Source organism: Scylla paramamosain, chromosome 1 (genome assembly GCF_035594125.1).
Source record: "Scylla paramamosain isolate STU-SP2022 chromosome 1, ASM3559412v1, whole genome shotgun sequence".
Classification (NCBI taxonomy): Eukaryota; Metazoa; Arthropoda; class Malacostraca; order Decapoda; family Portunidae; genus Scylla; species Scylla paramamosain.
Window position 1 is genome coordinate 17,136,973 of NC_087151.1, and position 18,768 is coordinate 17,155,740.

Genomic DNA, 18,768 nt, shown 5'->3' on the forward strand with positions numbered 1-18,768 from the left:
TTTCTGACCTTGGTGCATCACGTTCAAGCCTTTGAATATTGGGTTAGAGACTAGGCTTATTTTTCTGGATTTCTCTTCTGCATTTGATTTAGTTAATAATAAAGTATACTTTTAAACTTAGATTTCTTTAAGTATTAATGGTTCATTTCTTAATATTTTTTCCAACTTTATATCTGACAGGTGCCAGCATGTTGGTACTGATGGTCATCTTAGTACTTTCTCTTGTGTCACATCTAGCATTCCCCAAGGCAGTGTTCTTGGGCCTCTTAATTTTTTATGCTAGTGATATGTAGCATGGGATTTCTTCTCATTTGATGGTTTATGCAGATGACACTTCTATTCTGGCATATTTCTTCAAGTAGATCTCTTAGATCTGATCTCGTGGTGTCAGTATTGTGGTATGAAATTAAATCCTGCCAAGACCAATAAAATTATCTTGAATCATTCAAGGATTCCCAATCCCCCACAGCAGGATATCATAATCAACAATCAAATAATCAACTCCTGTAATTCCTTAAAACTTCTTGGTGTAATGTTGGATTCCAAACTGACTTTTGAAAATCACATTAGGATATCTTCTCTAAGATTGTGTTGGAAGGATATTCAAAGTTGTTTCTCCCAGCGCATCTTCATTTCTTCCCTCAGTGACAAAACAGATGTAGGTGGGAGATGGAGGTGGTGAGGTGGCGAGTGCCCACGCCCAACTGCTGCTATACTCACCCACTCCTCCCTCCACACCTCACACCCTGGCAACTAATAACAATGCTTAAACACTCTCAATAATACCTTAAGTACACCTCCCCCAGATACTAATGAACGTATCTCATTAACCTTTTAACATGAACAAGGAACAATTTTTATTCATATGGAAAATATACTGTTTCATTCACAGCAGAATCAGACGACAGGCCTTCTTTCCTGTCCAGATCTTCTCAGTAGCTCTCTCTCTCTGTGTCTTCCTCCCCACCTTGGCTGGATTCGCTCTCCGTGTCTTCCTCCCCGCCTTGGCTGGATTTGCTCTCTGTGTCTTCCTCCCCGCCTTGGCTGGACTCGCTCTCCATGTCTTCCTCCTCTCCTTGGCTGGACTCGCTCTCCATGTCTTCCTCCTCTCCTTGGCTGGACTCGCTCTCCATGTCTTCCTCCCTGCCTTGGCTGGACTCGCTCTCCGTGTCTTCTCCCTGCCTTGGCTGGACTCGCTCTCCGTGTCTTCCTCCCTGCCTTGGCTGGACTCGCTCTCCATGTCTTCCTCCCTGCCTTGGCTGGACTCGCTCTCTGTGTCTTCCTCCCCGCCTTGGCTGGACTCACTCTCCGTGCCTTCCTCCCCACCCTGAGTGGGTTCAGGGTGACGCAGTCCAATGTGGATATCCACTCTTCAGTTTCTTCTTCCTTTTTCTCAATTTGTTTGTGTTCTTCTTCCGCTATCATCCTGGGGTGAAGGTCGCAGACATGCCTCGGGATTCCATTAACTTCGACCATTTGTTCTGGAAGTATGCCGGTAACCCTTCCCATGTCATACCTGGTGCCGCATCGTGTGTGTGGAGGCTTCAGCCACACATTGCCCACGCTGTAACGAGAGTGGGCATCCTGCTCGGTGGTAACAGCTTTTGAACGGTCGATATTTTTAACACTTACTTCGTAGTAGCGATACAGCATGCTAGCAGGAGTTCAGCATGGTGATTCATTTCTTGGTGAGGTGACGTGTTGTACTGATACACCATCACAGCAATGGAGCACTCCTTCCTGGCCACGATGGTCTTGACTGTACAATGGCAGCGTTCAACAATACCATTGCCGGATGCCACAGACACACATCTGAAACGTAAACAAATTCCCCACTCTTCTGCGAAGCTTTTAAGATGTCTACTGCGGAATGCTGTATCGTTGTCCAGAAGAATTTCGCGAGGGGCGCCGCACTTGTAAAACACTGATTTCAATTGCTCCATCACACAGTCTGCAGTTTGTAGTCGCAGCTGCTGCCATATCAAGAAACGTGAAGGCCCGTGATCCATTAGGGTCAAGTACGGGCAAGCAGCGTGATGGGTGATGTCAATGCCAATTCACTGCCATGTTTCTTTCACCTCCAGTACGCCACCCTGCCACCTCTCAGGAGCGGGGTCAATGGATCAACCCACCTGACAACTCCACACCACTTGTTGAACTTAATGTCTCACAGTGGTTGGGTCAACGCATCTGACAAATTGCAAAGTTCGTCTAAAACTTGGGTGACCACAATCATGATACAATTTCATGATGTTACAATGCTGCTGCTCCTCCACACATGCTGCTGCGCATGCTATGATACTCTTCTGTCCCTCAGGGCACACTTCAATTTCATCTGTGGTGATCAGCCACTTCTGAGGAATTCTGGTTAGCGTGTCCGTCTTGTTTACTGCAGAATTTACTCTATGCACAGCCACTTCCAAACGGTATGCAGTCACTTCCAAACTGTATTCTTCACAGATCGCTTTCAAGGTGTTCAAGCACCTGCGAATGAGCATTTCTCCTGCTGCTTTTGTTTTCAAATGGGATTTCCCAGTTAGGGCGTCAGATATCCAGCGATGAATAGTGACCGAATCTGTCATGAGGCGTACGCATGTCACGCCCCCACGCAACAGCCAGATTCGCTCACTTCAGTGCAGCATCCATTTCTGCCATGTTAATGTGTGCTCTCCCATCTGGTCGAAGGTAACAGGCATCTTCCACAATGTCGTCATTCACCTCCACTGCTACACCTAACGCCAATGAGCTGGCATCCACCCACACTGTAGCTGTATTACCCAAGACATCCCAGCGCCCTCCGGCAGGGCCTTGGAGACTCACACGCTGCACCATGTCGTCCACCGTGGCTTGTAGCTTTGCATCATCAGTTTCATTGTCCCATGTCCTCGTCAGAGAAGTGACTCTCCTCTTGATGAACGACGCTGCGGGTCTCAGCCACCAGCACACAAGCAAGTGGCCCACCACCTGTCTGCACCATGAGAACAGTGACCTCCTTGTTAACGACACTGGTGCTTCCTTGATGACGTTATCCCTCCGCCACTGTAAAATTTTCGCACCTCCTACCCACAGCCCCTGGACACAGGCTCCTTCCTACACACACTGGGCAGGGTTCCAGACCAAACTGATATAGATGACTGACTACCACACCAGACATTACAAGGTCTTCATTGACAAGAATGTCGTCCACGTAGGGCAAAGCAGCTTCCTTGATGACATTGTCCTGCTTTAACACTTCTGACATGACTGCCTTCATTACCATGTGGCCGATACTGAGGCCAAATCCCAGTTTGGTTGCCACAGTGAGCGGTGCACACGCACTTGCAGGTATGCCTTCCTCAGGTCGAGTAAAGCAACATTACAGCCCATCTGACACCACTCACATAACTTATTAGCACACACATCCATGTCTGCTGTGTGTGTGTCTCCACATGAGTGTTCAATTCTCTATAGTCCAGCACTGGCTGCATCTTTCCCTTGTTATTCCAAACTACAGCCATCAAGGGAATCAGTCCTTTGGGCTTCCTGAACTCTTTTTCATCATAAGGAAGCAGCCATCCTTTGGTGATCCATTTTTCTAGTTCAGACTCATATTCCCTCCACGCCGTCACAGGAACGTGATACTCAGTAATTCCATTAAGGAGGAGGCCTGACTCCTCACCTGAAGCCCATCTCCACCACACAGTCCATACTTTAGCACTGTTCTCATAACCAACAATGAAGTCTTTATTCACCACTTCAGTTTTCAACAGCGGTGTCAGCCTACTATTAATTATCACCCCACACACACTTCGTGGGCCTAATTGCACATCACAGGAGAACTTAATTGTCACTCCCCCATAGCTGCAATACCATTCATGCCCAAAATGACATCTAAGTTCAGAGGTCTGAACTTCACTACTAACACATCAATCTTCACAGAGATTCCTTCTTGAGTCAACATGTTCACTCGTCCTACACCAACACACTGCTGACATTCCCTGTTAATCATCAGTACGTCCACTTTCTCCTCACTCCAACTCGAACAACACGACATGAATGATCCTCATCAAACATCCAGTATCGATCAGCACGCTCCTCTTGACACCATTCACAGTCACGTGTGTCACAGGCAGTGCTGTATTCACAGCACACGAGAGGGAGCCAGTGCTAACACCCCCTCTCTCAGGCAGTTTCCCAGGCAGGAAGCAGCAATGTGTCCCATCTCTTTGCATTGATAGCAGGTGACCCGGCCACTGCGATCGCCTCTCCATTGTGGTCTCTGTATCAAGCAGTCTCGGGCCAGTTGGTTTCGACATTCCACAGTTGTAACACATGAAATCCTGTTTCCTTGTTGGTGGACTATCACGGCTGCATGTCGCATCTCATCTCAACTGTGCCACTGCTGAAATGCTAGTCTCTTCCCTCAGCAGCACTCGTGCGCACTCAAGGACTTGTTCAAGTTTCATTGCTTCAAGGCGTGTTCCTGCCCGAAGCAGCTGGTGAACAGTGTCTGGTAGACCAGCAACAAATGCACACGGAAGGGCAGTGTCGTTCATGCCCCAAAAAGGGATGACAGACGGCGTAGATCAGCAAGGTAAACGTCAACTACCTCTTCGCTCTTCAATTGTCGAGCCATGAACAACTCATACGTCATAAACTGGTCCACAGCAAAGACAGAATATAGGGCACCCTTCACCTTCTCGATGTCTTTCTTCTCTCTGTCATCAAATTGCTGATATACTGCGAATGCACCCCTGGTGAGTCATAGAGGAATGACAGGGATCAAATCTTTGACATTCCTCAGGCGACACACTAACTCAGCCTTCTCGAACCACTCAGTAACAGGATGGGAGGTCCTGTCAAACTCAAAATAATTTTCACATTGAGAGTGTCTGCCATTGTCAAAGCCTAGATAGCTTGTAGGAAGGATATTCAAAGTTGTTTCTCCCAGCAAGTCTTCATTTCTTCCCTCAGTGACAAAACAGATGTAGGTGGGAGACAGAGGTGGTGAGGTGGCAAGTGCCCACGTCCAACTGCCACTATACTCACCCACTCCTCCCTACACACCTCACATAGCACCCCCTGGTGACTAATAACAATGCTTAAAACACTTACAATAGTACCTTAACTACAGATTGGTTTGTTGAGGAAATGCAGAACCATTTTTAATGATAAGATTATTCTAAATATTTTCTATTATTCATTTTACCCTTTTGGTATTGTTGTCCAGTTTGGGTGTCAACTGCTCCATTTCATTTCATTTTTTTGGGATCACTTTTACCTTAATAGAGTTTTTACTCCCTAATCTCAACATGTAGCTTTATCATCATATAATGATGGGTGCATTGACCATGTTTTTCAAAATTGTCAATAATAATGAACATCCTCTTCACAGAGCATTACCTCCTCAATTTATTCCTGTATGCCGAACACCTCATAATTTACATTTCAGTGGGTGTGCTTTTCAGCAAGTAATTTTGTTCAACCTACCAATTATCTGGTACATTTATCCCCAATATGACTAAAGTGTGGTATCTACTTCCTGATGAAACTGTTTCTGAAGCTGCTATAGATGAATTTAAAACAAGTTTTCCTTCCTGTTAACTTACTATTTATCTCTTTTCTTTTATTTTATCTTTTCCTTCTTTGGTTTTTCACATTACGTTTGCTCTTTGGGGGACCCTGCTTGGCTTTATATCAGTTTTATGATTTTTCCCTGATGCTTTTACATGGATTTTCATAATAATAATAATAATAATAATAATAATAATAATAATAATAATAATAATGCTTTTGGATTTTTTCAAGGTAATATTACGAAAACACATAATCGTATTTATGTAGTTTGTGAAATATGAATCTATATACTAGATTTACAAGCTGACAATTACTTGGAGAAAATACATCAAGCTGCCAGGAGCTAAACATTTCCACACCAACAAATGTACTATTATGTGACTGTGGAAATAATATTACAACATAATAAGATTTATCCACAGTACAAGTCCCCAAGACTAACACCTTTGATTTGTCCATAAAGATGTTGGGAGACATTATGATAACTATTCTATTGTTTCCTTCACATGATATGTACTATTACTACAGCAAGACTATTCCTAATTCAGAATTTATGAGTTTATACTAACAACTATTAATTCAAAATTTCTACTCTCTTTAAACAGCCTGCCCTGGAGATTACATAGATATACTTATCCAATGAAATCAACAGCAAAAGCCTTGAATCATACTTATCTGTACAAAAATGTTACTACAGAGGGTGTTGGAGTTACGAGTGACATATGTTCCGGAAGGCTGCAAGTCGTTTTACTCATAACTCATTATCGTAATTTTTTGACACACACACACACATACACACACACAAAAAAAAAAAGTATCATACGTTCCGCAAACAATGTAATGCTTACTTGATACAGTAGAACTTCGGTTCACGAACTTAATCCGTTCCAGCCCTTGGTTCGCAAAGCAAACTGTTCTTGGACCAAAACATTTTTTTTTTTTTTTATTAAAATTAATGTAATTACAATTAATCAGTTGTAGTATCAGAAACATGGTATTTTTACATATTTAAGTTTTTTTTTCATGAATTTTAGAGAGAGAGAGTCATTGGCAGTTCTCAAGGTCACTGACATACGCAACTACAGCTCATCTCTCTCTCTCTCTGTTAACTTATCTGTGAGAGAGAGAGAGAGAGAGAGAGAGAGAGAGAGAGAGAGAGAGAGAGAGAGAGAGAGAGAGCGTCATCGGCAGTTGTCAAGGTCAATAATGGCTGTCACAGCCAATCTCCCCCCCCTCTCTCTCTCTCTCTCTCTCTCTCTCTCTCTCTCTCTCTCTCTCTCTCTCTGGATATAGCGAATTTTCGTCTTTAGCAACCCATCCTCCCCATAATGGCAATCTACGGTAATTTACGATAAGTGAAAGAATAATCCAGACTCTTTAGGCCAAAAGGTTGAACCACTGGCAACATCTAACCCTTCTTTTTTTTTTTTTATGTGGCATAATAGGAGCTGATATAATACAGAAAAAGGGAAAAAGGAAAAAAAATAAAGTTTTTGAACACGGCATTCTCACGAATAAAATAACTTATGTAGAAGAGATTAAGGTGTTTATAAATGTGCACGTTTGGGTGCATTTACCCATGTGAGTTATGGTTCATTTACATTGTACGGATCATCCGCCAGATTTAAAAAAGAGCTGTCGATTTCCATCACTTCTTAAAGGTTTACAGCATCTTCACATGATAATTGCAATATTTAAGTATTTTTAATGTATAAAACATTAGATTTTAGTTATTCTTGACCAGAAACATGTTATATGTTCTAACTGGGCTTTATCAAGCTTGGGCTAGCAAGTAACATTACCTAGTAGATGGAAAAAATCGTATTTAATTGTATTTTTTTTTTTTTTTTTTTAATGTAGGAAGGACACTGGCCAAGGGCAACAAAAATCCAATAAAAAAAATATGCCCACTGAAATGCCAGTCCCATAAAAGGGTCAAAGCAGTGGTCAAAAATTGATGGATAAGTGTCTTGAAACCTCCCTCTTGAAGGAATTCAAGTCATAGGAAGGTGGAAATACAGAAGCAGGCAGGGAGTTCCAGAGTTTACCAGAGAAAGGGATGAATGATTGAGAATACTGGTTAACTCTTGCATTAGAGAGGTGGACAGAATAGGGGTGAGAGAAAGAAGAACATCTTGTGCAGCGAGGCCGCAGAAGGAGGGGAGGCATGCAGTTAGCAAGATCAGAAGAGCAGGTAGCATGAAAATAGCGGTAGAAGACAGCTAGATATGCAACATTGCGGCGGTGAGAGAGCGGCTGAAGACAGTCAGCTAGAGGAGAGGAGTTGATGAGACGAAAAGCTTTTGATTCTACCCTGTCAAAAAGAGCAGTATGAGTGGAAACCCCCAGACATGTGAAGCATACTCCATACATGGACGGATAAGGCCCTTGTACAGTGTTAGCAGCTGGAGGGGTGAGAAAAACTGGCGGAGATGTCTCAGAACACCTAACTTCATAGAGGCTGTTTTAGCTAGAGATGAGATGTGAAGTTTCCAGTTCAGATTATAAGTAAAGGACAGACCGAGAATGTTCAGTGTAGAAGAGGGGGACAGTTGAGTATCATTGAAGAAGAGGGGATAGTTGTCTGGTTGTGTCAAGTTGATAGATGGAGGAATTGAGTTTTTGAGGCATTGAACAATACCAAGTTTGCTCTGCCCCAATCAGAAATTTTAGAAAGATCAGAAGTCAAGCGTTCTGTGGCTTCCCTGCGTGATATGTTTACCTCCCTAAGGGTTGGACATCTATGAAAAGACGTGGAAAAGTGCAGGGTGGTATCATCAGCGTAGGAGTGGATAGGACAAGAAGTTTTGTTTAGAAGATCATTAATGAATAATAAGAAGAGAGTGGGTGACAGGACAGAACCCTGAGGAACACCACTGTTAATAGATTTAGGAGAAGAACAGTGACCGTCTACCACAGCAGCAATAGAACGGTCAGAAAGGAAACTTGAGATGAAGTTACAGAGAGAAGGATAGAAACCATAGGAGGGTAGTTTGGAAATCAAAGCTTTGTGCCAGACTCTATCAAAAGCTTTTGATATGTCCAAGGCAACAGCAAAAGTTTCACCAAAATCTCTAAAAGAGGATGACCAAGACTCAGTAAGGAAATCCAGAAGATCACCAGTAGAGAAGCCTTGACGGAACCGATACTGGTGATCAGATAGAAGGTTGTGAAGTGATAGATGTTTAAGAATCTTCCTGTTGAGGATAGATTCAAAAACTTTAGATAGGCAGGAAATTAAAGCAATAGGATGGTAGTTTGAGGGATTAGAACGGTCACCCTTTTAAGGAACAGGTTGAATGTAGGCAAACTTCCAGCAAAAAAGAAATGTAGATGTTGACAGACAGAGCTGAAAGAGTTTGACTAGGCAAGGTGCAAGCACGGAGGCACAGTTTCGGAGAACAATAGGAGGGACCCCATCAGGTCCATAAGCCTTCCGAGGGTTTAGGCCAGCGAGGGCATGGAAAACATCATTGCGAAGAATTTTAATACGTGGCATGAAGTAGTCAGAGTGTGGAGGAGAGGGAAGAACAAGCCCAGAATCGTCCAAGGTAGAGTTTTTAGCAAAGGTTTGAGCGAAGAGTTCAGCTTTAGAAATAGATGTGATAGCAGTGGTGCCATCTGGTTGAAATATAGGAGGGAAAGAAGAAGCAAAGTTATTGGAGATATTTTTGGCTAGATGCCACAAATCACGAGGGGAAGTTAGATCTTGAAAGGTTTTGACATTTTCTGTTAATGAAAGAGTTTTTGGCTAGTTGGAGAACAGACTTGGCATGGTTCCGGGTAGAAATATAAAGTGCATGAGATTCTGGTGGTGGAAGGCTCAAGTACCTTTTGTGGGCCACCTCTCTATTATGTATAGCACGAGAACAAGCTGTGTTAAACCGAGGTTTAGAAGGTTTAGGACGAGAAAAAGAGTGAGGAATGTACGCCTCCATGCCAGACACTATCACCTCTGTTATGCGCTCAGCACAGAAAGACGGGTCTCTGACACGGAAGCAGTAGTCATTCCAAGGAAAATCAGCAAAATACCTCCTCAGGTCCCCCCATCTAGCAGAGGCGAAACGCCAGAGGCACCTTCGCTTAGGGGGATCCTGAGGCGGGATTGGAGTGATAGGACAAGATAAAGATATGAGACAGTGATCAGAGGAGCCCAACGGAGAAGAAAGGGTGACAGCATAAGCAGAAGGATTAGAGGTCAGGAAAAGGTCAAGAATGTTGGGCGTATCTCCAAGATGGTCAGGAATACGAGTAGGGTGTTGCACCAATTGCTCTAGGTCATGGAGGATAGCAAAGTTGTAGGCTAGTTCACCAGGATGGTCAGTGAAGGGAGAGGAAAGCCAAAGCTGGTGGTTAACATTGAAGTCTCCAAGAATGGAGATCTCTGCAAAAGGGAAGAGGGTCAGAATGTGCTCCACTTTGGAAGTTAAGTAGTCAAAGAATTTCTTATAGTCAGAGGAGTTAGATGAGAGGTATACAGCACAGATAAATTTAGTATGAGAGTGACTCTGTAGTCGTAGCCAGATGGTGGAAAACTCGGAAGATTCAAGAGCACGAGAGCAGGTTAAGTCATTGCGCACATAAACGCAGCATCCAGCTTTGGATAAAAAATGAGGATAGAGAAAGTAGGAGGGAACAGAAAAGGGGCTACTGTCAGTTGCCTCAGACATCTGAGTTTCAGTGAGGAAAAGAAGATGAGGTTTAGAAGAGGAGAGGTGGTGTTCTACAGATTGAAAATTATATCTTAGACCGCGAATGTTGCAGAAGTTAATGAAGAAAAAGTTGAGGGGGGTGTCAAGACACTTAGGGTCGTCGACAGATGACCAAGAAAGCCTTGGTAGAGCAACATCAGATGCAGCGAAGGTGGAGAGAGTGTTTGAGAAGATAGAAGCAGATGTTGGGGTAATACAAGCTGTGAGAAGGCTAGGAAGTGGTAACAACAGGCGACGACGCCCGATCCTGGTCACCTTGGCATCGTGGTAGGATAGAGATACCCTGCTGGATAAGGTGAAATGACTAAGGACCTGCAAGGAGCCGTTTATGAAAATTTTCATCAAGAAGGATGTTCACCCGAGTGTATGTGCAGAGTGGAAGAGACTGTGAGTAGTTGGGAAATTGCCATGGGGGTCGGCCCCCTAAAAAGGCTTGCCACCGAGGTCCCCATTGCATGGGGATCTCGGTGGCAAGACTTTTTAGGGGGGGCTCGACCCCCATGGCAATTACCCGGAGTGGCGATCCATTTCAGGATGGAGACCCTGGCTGTAAATAGGGTGTTGGGGGATGGGGGGGGAGGGGGGGATGGGGATCCCACCCCCACCCCCAGGAGCGACTCTGATGGCATGCCATATTGCGAGTGTGGACCTTATCAAGTTGCAATGGGGAAACCTGACAGCAATTTTCCGTAGACTTCAGTGGCAGTCCATTTCAGGATGGAGACCCAGACTTGGGAAAGGGGAGGGTGGTGATTCACGATGGCAACACCAAGGGGGGGAGGGGGGTGGTAGAGGGACGGTGACAGCGACACTGACGGAGAGGTGGGGGGGCGTGCGTCCTTATCCTTCGGCGACGATGGAATGACTAAGTGAATCAATGATGGTGGGTGGAAAATAATTGAGTGAAAGGAGGGGGGGGGGTGGACTGGCGGCCAGACGTGGAAGTCGCCCACACACACGCGTGGTTAGGGGGCTGTGTCGGCAATGCCGTGTAGGTCGCCCTTTCGCTCTTTCATTCACGGGAATCCTGGAGGGTGGGATGGCTGAGTGTTGCCATTGCGTGTTCCCTCCGAAAACCTCAGTACATTCCAAGGTCGTCGCCGCTGGATGGTCAAAGGTCGGACGGAAAGGAAATGGGGTGGGGGGAGACCCGCACGTGTCAGGAAAGTGGCGGGCGACGCCGCCAGGTCCCATGCGGCCGTACGCCACCAGGAGCCATGCAGGCTTTTTTTTTTTTCTTTTTTTTTTTGGGGCGGGAACGGGAAGTTGAGGGCTTAGAATGGGCCGCCGCGTGGACGTCACGCGCTAGTTGCCCGCGCGGATCCTGGACAGTCTGGGTGGCGAGACTTGCCATCACGTGTTCCCTCCGACATCTCAATACATCCCCTATGGTCAAGGTCGTCGCGACTGCCCACGAGGTCCCGTTACCTGTCCATCCTTTTTACCTGGAGGAAGCGTCTGTGACGGCCAGGGCGGAGTGGCGGCCTCTTCCACTTTCACCGACCACCAGCGGCGTGGCTGACGTAATACTTATGCCGGATGCCCGCCTTATTATTATCATTATTATTATTATTATTATTATTATTATTATTATTATTATTATTATTACTATTATTATTATTATTATTATTATTATAGCCGGCACGCGTTCCCTCCGACATCTCAATACATTCCCCTATGGTCAAGGTCGTCGCGACTGCCCCACGAGGTTCCGTTACCTGTCCATCCTTTTTACCTGGAGGAAGCGTCTGTGACGGGCAGGGCGGAGCGGCGGCCTCTTCCACTTTCACCGACCACCAGCGGCATGGCTGACGTAATACTTATGCTGGATGGCTGCCTTATTATTATTATTATTATTATTATTATTATTATTATTATTATTATTATTATTAGAAAGGTTATGCAGAGTCGATGGGACATTTTATTTTTATTAGGACAAATACAGCTCATTGCTTATTAGGGCAAATACATCTCTTTCATTCAAAACATTTGCGAATTGAAGGCGAAGAGATCATCGTCATCGCTGTCAATGACGGGCATAGTTTTAATAACTCTAGGAACCAGCTTCTTACGAGGAGCGGCTGGAGCAATGAGGAGTTTTGGTGTGCTGTCGTCCTCTGGCGTGTTAGGGGGAATATTCTTTTTTTTTTGTTTTCCTGCGACTTCTTCTTCACCTCCTGACCCTCTTTGCCGCCTACTGCCGACTCATCTGACCGTCACGGCTGTGTTTCGGTCGGAGGTGGCATTAGCGACTCCTGAGGTGGCGGAATCGACTGCGATGCCGGCTGCTGCTGTTGCGACTCCTGTCCTGATGGAGCGTCAGGAGGTGGGCTGGCCGGCAGTGGCGACATGTCGTCATCACTAAAGATCAATTTCTTCTTTGCAGGTTCTGACATTTTCTCCACATTGACATCCTCATGGTCAGCACGGCTTCGCTTACCCCCAGCATCGCCCAGATAGATATCAAAGCAGAAAGAGATGCGTTCTGTAACAGACAAGAAAAAAAAAAAAAAAAAAACAATGAGAACAATGGAAAAGTTTTTATTTTCCCCTCCCACTCTCCCTCTTCTTATTCATTGGCAAAGAACGTTAATGTAATTTACAATGGTGGAGATGTGAGATGCCGTGCAAGGCAATGGTGTACTCACCTGCAGTTCTCAAGATGAAACGTTTGTCAGCTTGCGCCATTCTTGGAGATGAGGCTTCGACGTCCGACTGGGTTGAGAGGTGATGGCGAAGTGACGCTTATCCGTCAGCAATTACCCCATATTGACCCCCTTTCCCACCCCCCCACCCCCCCAATCTACCTTATTACCGCTTTACAGATGTTACGACATCTCGCCCGGCTGCCGGCTGGGCAAAACGTAGGCATGCAATGCGGCATATTACGAAATATTACATAAGCCATACGAGTAATTTTTTTGTCATTATATAGATATTGATGCTTTTTGAAGGTGGCGTGAATAATGCACATTGCACGTTTTAATGTATGCCAACTCAGTAGAAGGCGAAAGAACATGCAATAAATGCCACACACGAGGGAATTCAACCCCTGAAGTCGATAATTTAATGTGCTAATTTTCATATGTTGACAAGTTTGCATAAAATGATGTAAGACAGCGGAATTGTATTTGGGATGCAAGTTATAGCTATCGTAATAGCCTATGGTCTGACTTTGAAAATTAAGATAAACAGTAATCCAGTGGCCCATGGTCTTTGAGTCACTCAATGTATTTAGAATGAAAACGCATGGCTTCACCTGTTTTCTGGCAAGATTTATCAGATCTGTCACATGGCGATGGTCGTGACAGCCTAAAAAATAAACTCGATCGCCCAAGATGCCTGCTAGACCGGCCTGTATTTCACATGCATTCATGACGGCTTATGCGCGGACAATGCAGCGAACGTGACGATAATGATCAATTTCTATGACGCCAGTAGTGTCGGCGAAAAACATTATGACGCGGTTGTGATTACGTCCCTTAGCAAAAGACAGATTGATTCTTAGATTTCCTGATTTATCCAGAGGGATGGCATTGTGCACGTCCTCCGTCACAAAGTTAAAGAAACATACTGTCCGACCTTTATTAAAAGCATCAAATGTTAGGGAATTACGTGTGTCCAATCCTAGTGACTCAAGGGTCGTGTAAAACAATTTTGACGCGTGATGCAGGAAAGAGCTGCGAACGTTATAAATGGTCGCCCCGTTCACGGTGATATGTACATGTGACAGATCGGCGTGTTGAAAATATAAACCATTCTTATCAATTACGCCTTGTAAGCTGTCCATATCAACTATTGCCATGGTCAAATTTTGAGGTATGATTTGCGCGAAAGGTAATTCAGCAATCAAAGACGTTTGATTGGCGGCTAACACATACGTTTTATTGAGCGTTCTATTAAAAGTGTATTGCATTGGATTTCGAGTCAAGGAGGTATTTAACGATTCTAAGGCAGGCGGATGTGGCGTGACGCGGTCAACCCATAACTTAGCCATCTCGAGCTTAAATTTGAAACTGCTGGCATCTTGGTGTGAATTAAGAATCCATGTTTTGTTAGCCAATTCTAATCGAATTCTCACATCAACAGAGTCAAGCAGATAAGCGTCCAGACTTGATATATCCAAAAACAAAGGCGCAGTCATCGAAATGCCGTGCGTTTTACAATCTTTCATCATTTACTTCTCGTCTTTATTCCCTCCCGTGAAATAGTCTTCATCAAATTTATTGATTATGCCTTTTGATCCATCATAATCGCAGTGGTAGAAGGCGACGCGACTGATAGAGTCAATTTTATCCTGAGAGATTGTTGTAATCATTTTAATGAAGGCGTGATAGTTGAACAAAGAGGATGACTCCACAAGCTGTTCGTTAAAATAGCAAGCGCATGACTTAAACATCGTATTATTCAAACCATTACTAAAAACGACGTGATCGTCATCGTCTAGTGGCGCACCGTCTGCCTTCGTCGCGCTAACCTGCAATTCTAGAGAGAGCGTTGATAGATCCAAAAATTGTCCTGGAATACCAGGCAGTCTAAATTCAATGTAAGGATCGTTAATTCCCGCATGATTATTAGCATTTGCGTCTAAATTAACGGGTAAAACGTCCAACTTTCCCCTCGCAGCGACTGACGATTCGATGGTATGCAGGCGATTCACCCGCGGAAAGTTCTCACTCACGGCCGTCAGATAATTGCTCAGGGGGGTGGAGGTCGCTCCACCCTGCACATCCGGTCCGTAATGAGTCATCTTCGCGACTAAGCTAAATATTGAAGATATCTGCTTTATAGCAAGTCTTTCTTTTCAGTTGCCTGGTTGGTGGTTTTCTCTTTTTTTTTTTTTTCCGACTCCAACTTTCTTCTTTTTCATTACTCATCCGCCTCGAACTATCCTTTCCCCCATGCCCTTCACGGCTGCAACACCTCTATTTCTTAATGATTCACGAAGTCGCTTCCCCTCTAAAACATCTGTTAATAAACCTTTTCCCATTTGGAGCGCTTCGGGTGCCACAGTGCGCATGAGAAAGGGAATTGCTCTTTTAGCAAAGCCACTCAAAACGGAAAATAGGCCGCCACCTCTTCTTGAATGGGGTGGAATAAAAACCCGGATGTCGTCTAAACCTCCACCTTTGCTTTGCGTAAAAAGCAAGTCGTATTCCGCTCGAGTGGGAGGTGTGAACGCTCTCGTCATGATGTACGTCACGTCATGAATAAGACGTCGAGCATAATTACTGACTATTTATTTCTGTCTGATATGCAGCAAGAGTGTAATCGATTTACCCTCCCAAAGTGAATGACTCGGCTAACTTGATCCGCGAGTTGACTCGCAATCGAATCGATAATAGTTTACTGAGCGATTTATACGCAGTCTTTGGCGTTGTCCAGACTCGTCAAATACAGATAATGCTCCGCTCCCGCCATGACCAAAATAAATAATAACAGCCACCCCAATTAAGGAATACATTAATACTCGATTCGTCAAACACACATCAACTTTATTTTAAAATTTACATGATATAGTTATTCAGACTTCCTCACCAGAATAGTTTCAACTCCAAAAGGTTGAAGTCGCTGCGCCAGCCCTTCCACCATAGGCAGGTAATTATTCCTCCACTCATCCTGGCAGCGACCTCTACATCCCAGTCCTTCCGGGATAATAATTTGCTCTACTTCAGCGTTCGCCATGGCTAGCAGGGCAATCTTTTTCAGGCAATTCTGGAAGTGTTGGCGTCGATTCACGCTTGTATCCATCTTGAGTCCTTCCACGTAAGGCAAATCCTTCGACGTCGCGATTGCCTGTCGCGCCTTCTCGTTACCCTCAACGGCCTCGCCCCAACCATACTGAGTCACACAGGCCACAAGGTGAGGAAGATTTACGCTTCCTGTGGGAGGCGCGTGGATAATGATACGTCCTGGGTCATCTCTCGTGTCTGCCGTGGCCCGATGAAGCGAGTAGAGTCTCTTTCTAGCTGCATGTGTATTCTCGTATGGGTAAATCGTTTTGAGATCCCGCGCAATCCCACTCGGTTCGGTGGAGACAGCATTTACTGAGTAAATGATATAACAGCGGCGGTCGCGGAAGATGCCATCGGTCAGCTTGCCCTCGACCACCTTCATCTTGACGAGTAATTGGAGGGCTGATCCACACGTTGAACCCTCTGTGAGGGGAGTGAGGGGGAAATGTGACATCGCGGACCTTTATTCACACGTATTGGTCGATATTACACCTCCTGCGTAGTAGAATTTATTCATTCAAATTGACGCAGGTGTTATTTTTCTTTCCTTTGTTGGTGGGAAGGGCTGGAGGGCGGGGAACGTATTATTTATTAGGGGATGTGGGTAATGGGGGGGGGAACCTTTTTTTGACCATAACCCTCATCAATTATCCATCCGTGGGCCTGCACCCCTGACGCGCCTAACACGTGCTCTCATGTATTATTGATGTACTTACTCGTTTACAGAGTAAGATGGGGAGCTTTCTCATTTAATATGCTTCCCAGATGTCACCGACCCCACCACCTATCAGTTTACTTCGTTGAGTCATATTTCTGATGGCATCCGCGGGGAGCTGCGCCATGCGAAGTAGCAGTGATAATAATGGACGCTTATCGGGTAAAAGTCTTTTCGCGACCCCCTTTTCATGACCGAGTACTCGTATGAGATCAAACACGCTTATGCCAGAAAATGGTGGAAGTAAGTTACCGCGCTCATCCCATGAAATCCCAGGTTTACCCTCCAATAATTTCAAGAGAGATAAACCATATTCTCTAAAGGAAGGAGGAACGGCAACTCGAATCAAATCATCCAAGGGTGGATTGACGGGCGCGCATGGTGGTGATGCCACGGTGGTTGTGTCGGGGAGGGCGGCGGCCGGCAGCGGAAGTGAAGTTTTTTTTTTTTCTTGACTTGTTTTGACGTGAATCGGTGCTGAGTTGCGCTGTCGGTCGGTTTAAACTTACACCTCTCGGCAACTGAGACGGGAACTAAACAATATTCTTTCATCTCTGTAGTAAACTTGTTATTGCCAACACGGCTATCGGGAGTAAAGCGGCCAATATGCTGCCACCTCGTTTGGAGATTAGAATGGCCTTCTTCTTGTACACGGGCGTCTTCAAGGCTACAGTGCGAATATCACTCTTGAATTTTTTCAGGCGGTTAATGATGGTATCGTCGTCCGTCAGGCGTTTCTTCAAAAAGTTGGCGAATATTTCCGAGATGCAATTGACTTCACGCTTATTCAAACTTTGCAAGACCTGCTTCCGCAATTTAGGGGTGACGTGCGAGAGGAGGAAAACCAAATCCTTGTACTTCAATATCAATGGTTTTTCCTCATCCATATCTTATACTAAGTCGTCTGCATCTATCCAGCTGTCAAATTTATCTGGATATCCACGCCAGTGGACGAAGTACTTTCTCTTACCTCGCTCGATCTTCGATCGAAATATATCGACCTAGTAATGTGAAGGAAGAGAGGACTTGATTAATTCTTCCCTGTAGAAAGCGCCGGTCACGTCCTCCCCCGCCAAATCCCTTATGAAATAAATAGGGATTTTATGTGAGTAATCCACACGACTTATCTTAAAAAGCTCCTCGGTATTGTTGACGGTATAACCCTTATTGAATTTAAATTGCGTTCGGGAAGCACGTTGCAAGCGTACAATGTCTCCCACGTCTAATTTATGACTGACAACTTTCTTTCCCCTTGGCCGATTTAAATACATTTGTTTAAATTGCTTCCTGACTTGTGACAGCTCGCGGAAGCGGTGAACCTGAGCCGGCGTTTGGTTGCCGCCCAAACCGCGGTGTGGGGTGTGATTGTACGTGTTTATTAGGGTGGGCAAGACGTTAATATACGTCAGTGTATTGTTCTGCGTGAGATATTTATATATTTTTGTCTTTATGGTTCGGATGACCCTTTCTGCCAAACTCGCCTTTGTTTCATGCGAGTAATTGGAATACAAGGTAATACCTTTCAAAGTTAGATATTTTTTCACTGCTTGATTATAAAATTCTGATCCCTGATCGGTAAAAAGACGCGACACGCCTGTAAAACTCCCCGACTCTAGAACTTTTTTCAGCGCTTGCAGGCTACTGCGTCCGGATTTACTTGTCAGCGTTGCCACTTTCAAGTACCTGCTGAAGACGTCCAGGCAAAACATGACGTATCGGACGCCGCCATTGTGTCTGTGCAGCCTCGCAAAATCAGCCAAATCGCAAGTTAAAATGACGGACGGTTTAGGAGCGAGAATTTTTCGTCGCAGAAAACGTTTCAGCGTCGGCTTGTGAAGCGTATAAGTGCGGTTGCCCTGCAGAAATGCCCTCACATCGCGGAGTGTTAGATTCTTATCCCTTTTCTTCCCCTCTCTGTAGAGTGCTTGCACACCTCCTAAAGCCGCAGGATTCGTCATATCCCGGTAAAGTTCGTCCAAAACAGCGTTCATAGCAGATAGACTTTCTCACAGGGTGGCTCATCCACAATATTCGTGCGCAGTTGAATTTC

General features: G+C 44.9%; 1 protein-coding gene across 1 annotated transcript; it reads right to left on the reverse strand.

The window, feature by feature from the left end:
• Positions 1 to 12,484: 12,484 nt before the first annotated feature.
• On the reverse strand, positions 12,485 to 13,050 carry LOC135102629 (uncharacterized). The gene is made up of 2 exons (XM_064007952.1): positions 12,917 to 13,050; positions 12,485 to 12,753 (listed from the first exon to the last, which is right to left on the reverse strand). Exons 1-2 carry the CDS (start codon positions 12,954 to 12,956, stop codon positions 12,485 to 12,487), a joined length of 309 nt encoding a protein of 102 aa, XP_063864022.1. The 5' UTR covers positions 12,957 to 13,050.
• Positions 13,051 to 18,768: the final 5,718 nt, after the last annotated feature.